At 36.7% G+C, this 12030-nt stretch overlaps 1 protein-coding gene across 1 annotated transcript in view; it reads left to right on the top strand.

Moving 5' to 3' along the window:
• The window catches only part of LOC128057624 (UDP-glucose:glycoprotein glucosyltransferase 2-like), a 141721-nt gene that overhangs the window by 33702 nt on the left and 95989 nt on the right, over positions 1 to 12030 (top strand). The window contains exons 8-11 of the mRNA XM_052650081.1: positions 1250 to 1350; positions 5178 to 5277; positions 6531 to 6591; positions 10128 to 10219. Of these exons, the coding sequence (XP_052506041.1) occupies positions 1250 to 1350; positions 5178 to 5277; positions 6531 to 6591; positions 10128 to 10219 (354 nt within the window). The remainder of the gene's footprint in view (positions 1 to 1249; positions 1351 to 5177; positions 5278 to 6530; positions 6592 to 10127; positions 10220 to 12030) is intronic.

Raw genomic sequence — 12030 nt, 5'->3', positions numbered from 1 at the left:
AGTCCAACTCTCACATCCATACATGACTACTAGAAAAAACCATAGCCTTGACTAGATGGACCTTTGTTGGCAAAGTAATGTCTCTGCTTTTTAATATGCTATTTAGGTTGGTGTTAACTTTCCTTCCAAGGAGTAAGCATCTTTTAATTTCATGGCTGTAGTCACCATCTGCAGTGATTTGGGAGCCCCCCAAAATAAAGTCTGTCACTGTTTCCACTGTTTCCCCATCTATTTGCCATGAAGTGATGGGATCAGATGCCATAATCTTAGTTTTCCTAATGTTGAGTTTTAAGCCAACTTTTTCACTTTACTCTTTCACTTTCATCAAGAGGCTCTTTAATTCTTCTTCGCTTTCTGCCATAAGGATGGTGTCATCTGCATATCTGAGGTTGTTGACATTTCTCCTGGCAGTCTTGATTCTAGCTTGTGTTTCATCCAACTCAGCATTTCGCATGATGTACTCTGCATATAAGTTAAATAAGCAGGGTGAAAATATATAGCCTTCACATACTTCTTTCCTGATTTAGAACCAGTCTGTTGTTCCATGTCCAGTTCTAACTGTTGCTTCTTGACCTGAATACAGAATCTCAGGATACAGGTCAGGTGGTCTGGTATTCCCATCTCTTTAACAATTTTCCACAGTTTGTAGTGATCCACACAGTCAAAGGCTTTGTCATGGTCAGTAAAGCAGAAGTAGATGTTTTTCTGGAACTCTGTTGCTTTTTCCATGATCCAACGAATAATCATGATCAGCGAATTGTAAGAATATGTGGATATGTTTAATTGGGCAAAATTATCTTATATAAGTTTTCTTTATAAGTTTCAAAGATGGAACTTTTCAGAAATAAACTAAAATTTTATGGGAAGCATTGATGTCTTTCTTTATAAAATAGAGTTTATTTTTAATTATAAAAGCAAGACTTGCAATTTATAAAATGTTAAAGAAAAAGTGTATAACATAAAAACTAATAATTCTATCCTCACCCTTGGATCCCTTATAGGTAATGTTAACAAATGACAGTGTATATCTCCATATTTTGTTTTGTTTTATACATTGATTAAAAGAAGACATGCATGTCTCCCTCCGTATTTTTAAATTCTGTCACTGTAGCTGCATAATTGTTATTATCTTGAACCATTAGTTTGTGTCTTAAGTATTAGGAAGAGATAATTTCAAAAATATACTGCTTGTATAATAGTAGTTTATAACACATGATGATAATTAACATTACTTAATATTCTAATACAGAGAAAGATATTCAGATCTTAGAGATAATCTGACAGCATTCCAAAAATACCTGATTGAGAGTAATAAAGAAATGATGCCTTTGAAAGTTTGGGAACTACAAGGTATAGTATTTCAGTCTATGTTAAAATAGCATATTGGTAACTGATCTCTGTTTTGTTAAATAGGCTTTTATATAACATGATGTAAATTATTTCTTAGGCAATAATAATTACTAATTATGTGACTGTGCATTGCTTTTTGTGGACATAAAATTTAATTGAAATGTTATTCATCAAGCAAGTTATATTTTATCTCTGGAAGATTTAAAATTATATGATATGCAGTTATCTGATATTACCTAATCATTTTTAATGTATGAGTTATCTTGTATGTTCCTGTCCAGTATTAAACTGTTTCAGGGTATCTACAGCAGTGGTTAAAAATCCTGATTAGTAAGTTAAGAGAAATCAGAACTAAATCTTAGTTTTCTTCTCTTTAAAATTTTGATCTTTAGAGACCATTGCATATTTCATTATGACCTCAAAACAGCTTCTGTACTGAGATCCTATAAGCAGGTATTTTGAGACCAAAATTTAGTTTGGATTAAACTGTAATTCCTTTTCAGTTTGTAATTTTCTATTTTATTTATAATTTCTAGGATCATAGGGATGTCCTTTTCTGTGGAATCCATAAGTTTTATAACATCTCATCAACTTCTTTAATACAACAGCCAATTGAAATATACTTGATGCATTATACAGTTCACCATTTAAAGAGTAGAATTAAGTGTGGTATATTTTTAGAGATTTTTAACTGTCACCATACTCAGTTTTAGGGCTTCCCTGGTAGCCCAGTGGTAAAGGAACCACCTGCAGTGCAGGAGATGCAGGAGCTGCGGGTTCAGTCCCTGAGCTGGGAAGATCCCTTGGAGAAGGGCATGGCAACCCACTTCAGTACTCTTGCCTGAGAATCCCACAGACAGAGGAGTCTGGAAGGCTACAGTCCATAGGGTCACACAGAGTCGGACATGACTGAAGCAACTTAGCACAGCACACACCATCAGTTATAGCGTTTTTTCCTCACCCCACAAAAGAAACCAACATACCCATATTCAGCCACTTTCCATGACTCTCCAACTCTTCCAGCTGTAGACAGGCAACAGTCTACTTTCTTCTCCAAGATGTTCTCCCCTATGCCCTCTTTCAGGGGATCTTCCCAACCCAGGGATTGAACCCATGTGTCCCATATTGCAGGTGGATTCTTTAATGTCTGAGCCACCACCACCAACAACAATGTGCATGCTTAGTCATGTCTGACTCTTTGCAACCCCATGGATGGGACTAAGGATGCACACTGTTGGTGGTGGTCGTGGTGGTGGCTCAGACAGTAAAGACTCCACCTGCAATATGGGAGACCTGGGTTCAGTCCCTGGGTTGGGAAGATCCCCTGAAGGAGGGCATGGTGGAGAACATTTTGGAGAAGAAAGTAGACTGTTGCTTGCCACCAGGGAAACCCAAAGTGTTCTCCAGGGTACCCATAATTTAGAAAAGTGTAAGTGATAGAGTGCTTTTAAAGACTGGTAAACAGAGAACATGCATAGTTAGCTTAGTCTTAATTAACCTCCGTAATGTCTGTGTAAGGTATATTCAGATGGACTAGAAATAGGAAGTCTAGTTAAGACATCATTGAATTAGTATAGTGAGAGACAGAACCTTTGCTGTGGTAGAGGCATAGATGGGCAGGCTGGATTTAGCAAGTATTCAGGAGATTAAAAGACTCAAAAATGACTTTAAAATTTCCAGCTTGGAGCCTCTGTAAAGAGAATATAAAACAGGCTTGGAGTTGAATACAGGGCTCAGAAATAATGAGACTGGTGTTTAAAAAATGGACTTGAAGTAATTGTGACATATCCAGAGGACCAGTTCCAGTGGTGGAGTAAATACAAAGTCCTTATACGGAGAAGGTTTTAAAAGTGCAAAATGTTAGCTTAGAGGTTTTTGAAGGTGGAAGTGCTAACTGAAGGTGCAGAGTAACCAAATTAGTGCACAAGGGAGAGTCTGTTTGCTCATTTATGTGGGACAAGTAGACACAATGGAATGATGATGATGAGAGATGGAAGAGCACGTCACAGAAGCCAAGGAAATAGATTCAGGAGAAGGGAAGTGATCAAGACCTTTTCTTTTCCTTTTTTGATTTATTTAACATATTTATTGAATTTCTGCTAGGAATCAGTAATGTCCCTACAACCATGGTTTTATGATTTTTGGCTGACACCTGGAGTAGGAAATATATTTTATATCAAGACCCATACAACAAATATATAATGTGTTAATACATAGATACACTTAAAACTAAAAAAAAAAAACTTCACTACAGATATGTATGCTTACTGTGTGTGTATATGTGTGTTAGTCGCTCAGTCGTGTCCGAGTCTCTGCGACCTCCTGGACTGTAGCTGACCAGGTTCCTCTGTCCCTGGCTTTTTCCAGGCAAGAATACTGGATTGGGTAGCCATTCCCTTCTCCAGGAGATCTTCCCAACCCAGGGATGAAACCCAGGTCTCCTGCATTGCAGGCAGATTCTTTACCATCTGAGCCATCAGGGAAGCCCCATATATGTTTACTAGAAGTGAACGTGAAAGCCGCTCAGTGTGTCTGCCTCTTTGTGACCCCATGGACTATACAGTGCATGGAATTTTCCAGGCCAGAATACTGGAGAGGGTAGCCTTTCCCTTCTCCAGGGGATCTTCCCAACCAGGGATAGAACCCAGGTCTCCCTCATTGTAGACTGATTCTTTACCAGCTGAGCCACAAAGGAAGCTCAACAATACTGGAGTGGGTAGCCTATTCCTTCTCCAGCGGATCTTCCCTACCCAGGAATCAAACCAGGGTCTCCTACATTGCAGGTGGATTCTTTACCAACTGAGCTCTCAGGGAAGCCAAATACTACATTTTATTAATTCTGATAAAACTTTCTTTTATTATACCCTGTTTCATGTGATTAAAAAAACCTTCACATTACCCATTAATCTGATTTCACTACTAACTAATGGGTTGCAACTGACACTTTGAAAAACACATATTCCAAAGGTAAAAAGAGCTAAAACAGACATCATGTTTCTTCAAAGGATGTTGGATAAACATAAACAATTTTAAAAACCAGTGTAAAAATCACTATCACAATTGCTGCAGAATAAAGGAACAAAAAATTAAGAAAAGCATATGTCAGGAAGATCCGAGTGGTGAGATGGGGCAGAGAAGGGGTAACAGAAAAAGGAGGCTTCCTCAAGAAGGGGTAATTGAATAGAGGTCTGAGAAAGGTTTGGAATAAATTCGAGGGTAGGTTATTTAGAGAGAGTATCAAAGACCTTTATGAATGCTGAAAATGGAGTGTGAGGGAGAAGAGACACCAGGAACAACTGCTGGATTCATGGTTTACCCAGCTGGATGGACAGTGGTGAATTTGTTGTAAAGAGAAGACCAAAGAGGACTAGATTTGGACAAAGTTGGGCAGGAATATCACAGATTTGTTACTGAACATGCTGCTTTTGAAGTATCCAAGTGGTAAAACCAAGAAGACAGTTAAAAATATGAGAATCTGGATTTGAGAGGCAAAGTGAAAGACTTAAATAACAATTTGAGTCATCTAGGTATGGAACAGTTTAGAAAAAAGCAAAAGCTGGTAATGGACTCTGATAATATTATATTCATTTACTTGTTATTTACACTGTCTCAGATTTTATCAGTAAAGGTAAGTGTAAAACTTATCTTAATTGGATAGAAGTGATAGCTTTCCATTTCATTTAAAAGTTCTGAATAATGGTAAGTATGAGTGTTTTTTAATGTGTCTATATATGAATGCATGGTAAGAAGGGTTATTTAAATTACATGGAAATATCTATTAAGGTCTAACATGTCAGTTTCTTTAATGATATTTTCTTTTCTTCCAGATCTTAGTTTTCAAGCAGCTTCTCAAATAATGTCCACTCCAGTTTATGATGCCATAAAATTAATGAAAGACATTTCACAGAACTTCCCCATAAAAGCCAGGTATATTAAAGGTTATTGATTGGATGAAAGGCAGGACTCTTTCCATTAAATAAATTTTATGAAAATGGCTGATTTCATTCAACCTAATGATGTCAGTTAATTCTGGTTTCTATAGTGTTTGTAAAATGAGGGTCTCTATTCTATATATTGGGGTTTTTAAACTAGAGCAAAATATTGTCTTGTGCATGCGTGTTGTTACATACTACAAAATAGAACTCTTCATCACATCTCTCCAGTTACTCTGATAATTCATTACACCATGAACTTGTGGAAGCTTCCTCAGTCTGAGGATGAAACAATTGAATTGGTTTCCTCCAGACCCCATCAATGGCGCAGCCATAATTAATGCTCAAGGCTAAAAATCTTGTCTCTATGTTCAGACTTAATAAAAGGTTTTTATTTTTCTTTAAAAAAAAAGTCACTCGGTAGACAACCAGGAAATGTTCATTGAAATGAAATACTTGATAAGTGAATGAAAAAGTTTGTATTATCAAATTTTCAGTTGCAGTTTTATCTCAAATGCTGCCAAATTTTAGGAAAGAATACACACTTATTATGGGTTGTTTTAAGATACCCTTTCTGTTTGAGTTTTACTTAATGTCAACTTTGAATTAACAGTCTTTTAACTTTTAAATCTTTCTTCTATGCATAAAATTGGCAGATAAATAAGCATTAGGCGTTATTAGGTCAAATAAATATAATCAATAGACTTATTTAAAAAACATTTGTGCTGTTTTTAAATTATAAAGGAGTTATAAGCTCTTCAAGAGTAAATATATGAAGTCAATATTATCAGTATTTTAGAGCTTATATACTCCAGTATAGATCCCAGCTTAACCAAAATTCTTTATGTAAAAATATTCTAAAATTTCTTATTTGCAGCAACACATATAATGACAGTGGTAATTTCATGCAGAATTTCTCCCTATGGGCAAAACAACACAAAATAACATTTTCAATCAAGAATACTTGAAAAATAAATACCTAGTAGTAAACAAGCCCTGATAGTATATAATGCATGCCGTGGGTGTGCATGAACTTTTTTACAACCTCTGTTCCACATGAATCAAATACCTTGTCAAGTGAAAGCCATTGTTCCATCCATCAAATAGGCTGTATGGAAATGTGTGCTTCTCAGTTATAATGCCTTTAGAATTTTTAGTTTCTCATCCAGAGTATTATCTTGCATTGAATCATAGTTTAGTCCTAAACATTTAAGGAAGAATGAATTGTATCTCTATTTATGTTCCCAGATCTCTGACCAGAATTGCTGTAAATCAGCTTATGAGGGAGGAAATACAGGAAAATCAAAAGGTTAGTTTGAACTCCTTTTTTAAAGAAATTTACTAAACTAATAACACTGTATTTTAGACTTTGGATCTTTAATTTTCATAGAAAAAATATTAGCTTGTACTTTTTGATGATTAAAACAGGCTGTTCCATTTTTAAATTGTCTGCTTTATATACAGTTTGTTATTCTGTCCAATCTTTCCTGACATAGATCCTACTTACTTTCTCATTAACCTTACATACTCCAAATTTTCTGCCCATGCTATATGGTTTTCTTCACAAAATAGAGAATAAAGGCCATGAGATAATTCTTCTGTTTTCTATAAAAGTTTTGCCTAAAAGCTTGTGAAGATTGAGAAAAATTTAAACCACTGGACTGTTACTGAATCCTATAGCATATAGTACACAAATGATCATAAATTTGATAAGATTCTGCTAAATGCTCTCTTAAATTACCTACCTCAAGACTCTAAGTGATCCTAATTGTGTAAATACTTAGGAAGTGCTTGAGAACACTGCCTGGCTTTGTTACATAGGACTTAATTTGGCTTTAAGTAATAGAATGCCAGGCACACAGGGCCTTAAACAGTAGGAGTTCATTTTTCTCACATTAAAAAGAAGTCTCAAAGTAGGTTGCCACAGACATGTTTTTTTTTTTTTTTCTTTTATGGTTGCAAAATGGCTGCCACAGTTCCAAACTGCTTATCTATATTTAAAGCAGAAAGAGGTAGGAAGATCAACCATGTTCATCTTGACTAAAGCCTTCCTAGAACACTTCAGCCAACTTTCACTTCTGTCTCATAGGCCAGAATTTTGTAATGTGGTTCTTCCTAGCTACGAGGGAACTAGGAAAGTGCTGTTTCGTTCAGTCGCTCAGTCGGGTCTGACTCTTTGCGACCCCATGAACTGCAGCACGCCAGGCTTCCCTGTCCATCACCAACTCCCAGAGCTTACTCAAACTCATGTCCATTGAGTCAGTGATGCCATCCAACCATCTCATCCTCTGTCATCCCTTTCTCCTCCCGCCTTCAATCTTTCCCAGCATCAGGATTTTTTCCAGTGAGTCAGTTCTTTGTATCAGGTGGCCAAAGTATTGGAGTTTCAGCTTCAGCATCAGTCCTTCCAATGAATATTCAGGACTGATTTCCTTTAGGATGGACTGGTTGGATCTCCTGGCAGTCCAAGGGACTCTCAAGAGTCTTCTCCAACATCACAGTTCAAAAGGATCAGTTCTTAGGTGCTCAGATTTCTTTGTAATCCAAATCTCACATCCATACATGACTACTGAAAAAATCATAGCTTTGATTAGACTGACCTTTGTTGGCAAAGTAATGTCTCTGCTTTTTAATATGTTGTCTAGGTTGGTCATAGCTTTTCTTCCAAGGAGCAGGTGTCTTTTACTTTTCTAGTAATTGAGGCAATCAGAGGAGAAGTGGCCCAGAGATGATGCTAGGTTAGCCAGTTAACAGTGTCCGTCACACCAAGACAGAATAAGCTCTTAGTAAATACAGGCTGTTTTGATGATGATAATGAAGTAGATGCATGGTTCATTGGAGACCAAGTGATAGAAGCCACAGCACATCATCCCTTCCTGGGATGTTCTTTGCTTCACTGACCACCTAACAAATTCTTGCTTATCCTTTAAAACTAAGTATTACTCCTTTCTGTAATTTTCCTAATTGCTCTCACCATTCTTCAAGCAAAATGCATTTTTTATAAGAATTCTTGTTTTTTGAATAATGCCACTTACAAGAAGGAAGAGAGATTGGGAAAGAAGGGAAAAGAAAGGAATGCCAGTGTATCAGTGGCATCGCATAATCCAATTTATTTTTTGCTCAGTTAAGAGTCCAAAATGGGTGTTCCTGGTCATCAAAGCTTTGCTCTGTGTGATTTTGATTCCAGAGGCTGAAGAGTTTCATGAGGTTTAAGAGGTGATATTGTGGAAGTAAAAGAGATAATTGGAAAGACCAAATGGGATTCTTGAGCTTCCATGGTGGCTCTGATGGTAAAGAATCCGCCTGCAATGTGGGAGACCTGGGTTCGACTAACCACTAATGACTGTAAAACTATTGAGTAAAATTGGGTTGTCCAAGAGGAAAAGCAGCAGGAAAAGTTTAAAGGCTTATTCTATTATTTTTAGTAACAAATCGTTAGCTATTGATTAAAAAGATGATGGAGGGTATTAAATAAATATACACGTTTGATAGTAACTAGTAGAGAAAAGTCTAAATCTTCCGAAGCATGAAGAGAGCTGAGTGAACAAGAAAAAAAAAAAAAAGAGAACTTTAAAGATGCATCTTGAAAGAGTAAACAGCATGAAAGAATCCCATTTGAGACTAACCAAGTCTAGGATATCAATAAATGTAAATAAGCTTAACATATTAGCAAAATTTTTCTGTTTGTTTCATTAGGTGTGAAACAGACACCTAATGTTTGTATGTGAAATAAAAACCCTTAACATGATTCAGAAATGTCAAAAATGAAAGAATGTGCAGAGGTATATCAAGCAAATACTATGTTCTAAGGGTATGATCTTAAAATGCCATGAAGCCAAATTCTGTTCTAAAAATATTAATGACAAAAAAAATAAAAATATCAGTGACAAAAAATGGCCCTTTATAACACTAACGGATACAATTCCTAATGAAAATAGAGAAGTTGAAGATATCTTTACATCAAAACACTGCAGCACCATCATGAAACAAACTACAGGAAATGGAAGGAGAAGTATAATTTACCTCTCTAAGACTAATGAAATGGTCAGAAAGTAAGTAAAGATATAGAAGACCAAGGGAAAGTAGTAATTGCAAAAATTCCAGAAAGTGGAATAAATAGGAAAAAATTCTCAGTCTCAGTGCAAACTAGAAATCAATAACAAAGTCAGAAAAAGTTTATTCACTTGACGTTAAAACCTGTTTACTCTTAAGTAGAAGAAAAAATACATCAAAATTATAAAAATTCTTGATAACATTTGAAAGCATAAGATATTAGAATTTTTATATCAGTATTTATATCAATTAAAAAAGTTAAGTTTTAGTTAACTAAAAGTGAACATTGAAACACTTCTTTCATGGAAACTTATGAATTTAGAGTAATTGCTAAATCTTTACACATACACCAAAGTTTTGAGTTCTGGGCTATCAAAGAATAGGAATGTGCCAGCTGTCAAATGCTAAGTGTTTGTGTGCATATGCACATACAGTATAAAATGTAATAGGTAAGTAGTAGTTGTAGCATTAGGAAATTAATATCACATATTACAAAATCAAAATACTCAAGTATTGTCTCTCTAACCTTTTATAAGATTCCCATCAAGTGTGGGCAGTACTACCCAAAGGCCAAATATGGGCTGCGGCCTGTCATAATGCATGAAAGTTTTTTTAGAACATAATCATGCTCATTTGTTGATTAGAAGTGGTGCTTTTGGGCTGCAGGATGGAGTTGAGTAGTTGGCAAACCGAAAAATATTTGCTATCCAACTCAATAGAAATAGTTTGCCAACTCCTGACGCAGATCAACTATTGTTATATCATTTGGTTAATTATTTTCTCTATTTCCAGCATCTTCAAGATAAATTTAATATTCAGCCAGGTGATGCTGGTCTGTATATAAATGGACTTCATGTTGATATGGATTCCTATGATCCTTTTAGGTAAGTATTAAATTACTGATACAAACTCTGGTTTATGTGTAAAGGTGCACTTTTGTTCTGAATTTAGTATTTGTTGAAATGCAGATATTCACTTTAAAGCAAATACATCTATTTGATTTTGCAAAGCAACTCTGTTATTTTGATAGAATATTCTAAGTGTCTTTGAATATCAGAGCTGAAAGATACCTTGGAGAAATTTATTCAGATGATAAAATTGAAGTTTCTGAATCCTAGAGTTATTCTTGTCCTATTATTTGAAACTATCTTTAATTGACAAGTTCAGTTCAGTTCAGTTGCTCAGTCGTGTCCGACTCTTTGCAACCCCATGAATCACAGCACGCCAGGCCACCCTGTCCATCACCATCTCCCAGAGTTCACTCAGACTCACGTCCATCGATCAGTGATGCCATCCAGCCATCTCATCCTCGGTCGTCCCCTTCTCCTCCTGTCCCCAATCCCTCCCAGCATCAGAGTCTTTTCCAATGAGTCAACTCTTCGCATGAGGTGGCCAAAGTACTGGAGTTTCAGCTTTAGCATCATTCCATCCAAAGAAATCCCAGGGTTGATCTCCTTCAGAATGGACTGGTTGGATCTCCTTGCAGTCCAAGGGACTCTCAAGAGTCTTCTCCAACACCACAGTTCAAAAGCATCAATTCTTCTGTGCTCAGCTTTCTTTATAGTCCAACTCTCACATCCACACATGACCACAGGAAGAACCATAGCCTTGACGAGACGGACCTTAGTCGGCAAAGTAATGTCTCTGCTTTTGAATATACTATCTAGGTTGGTCATAACTTTTCTTTCAAGGAGTAAGTGTCTTTTAATTTCATGGCTGCAGTCACCATCTGCAGTGATTTTGGAGCCCCCAAAATTAAAGTCTGACGCTGTTTCTATTGTTTCCCCATCAATTTCCCATAAAGTGATGGGACCAGATGCCATGATCCTCGTTTTCCGAATGTTGAGCTTTAAGCCAACTTTTTCGCTCTCCTCTTTCACTTTCATCAAGAGGCTTTTTAGCTCCTCTTCACTTTCTGCCATAAGGGTGGTGTCATCTGCATATCTGAGGTTATTGATATTTCTCCCAGCAATCTTGATTCCAGCTTGTGTTTCTTCCAGCCCAGCGTTTCTCATGATGTACTCTGCATATAAGTTAAATAAGCAGGGTGACAATATACAGCCTTGACATACTCCTTTTCCTATTTGGAACCAGTCTGTTGTTCCATGTCCAGTTGTAACTGCTGCTTCCTGACCTGCATATAGATTTCTCAAGAGGCAGATCCAGTGGTCTGGTATTCCCATCTCTTTCAGAATTTTCCACAGTTTCTTGTGATTCACACAGTCAAAGGCTTTGGCATAGTCAATAAAGCAGAAGTAGATGTTTTTCTGGAACTCTCTTGCTTTTTCCATGATCCAGCGGATGTTGGCAATTTGATCTCTGGTTCCTCTGCCTTTTAGGTCTATCATTAGCTTGAATGTTTCTTGGGCCAGCGCTGAGTAGCTAGGGAGTTGTACCCTTCAGGAAAGATGTGAAAGGAGTATGAGATGTTTTCGCAGAATAAAGAAACCAGCAGGAAGAATTTTAAGTGCTTGTATCCATCAGAAAGTAAACTTGAAATGTTAGATTGCTAGGGACTTGCCTGGAAGTCCAGTGGTTAAGACTTTATGCTCCCAGTGCCGGGAGCATAGATTTGATCCCTGGTTGGGGAACTAAGATCCCTGATGCAGCACGGTGTGGCCAAAAGAAGGAAATGATAGATTGCTCGATACTGTCTCTTTAGGTCAAAAAAGTTCCCCAAAATACTCTAGTGCAG

This window comes from Budorcas taxicolor, chromosome 12 (assembly GCF_023091745.1).
Source record: "Budorcas taxicolor isolate Tak-1 chromosome 12, Takin1.1, whole genome shotgun sequence".
Taxonomy (NCBI): Eukaryota; Metazoa; Chordata; class Mammalia; order Artiodactyla; family Bovidae; genus Budorcas; species Budorcas taxicolor.
This window is presented reverse-complemented; position numbering and strand designations above follow the sequence as displayed.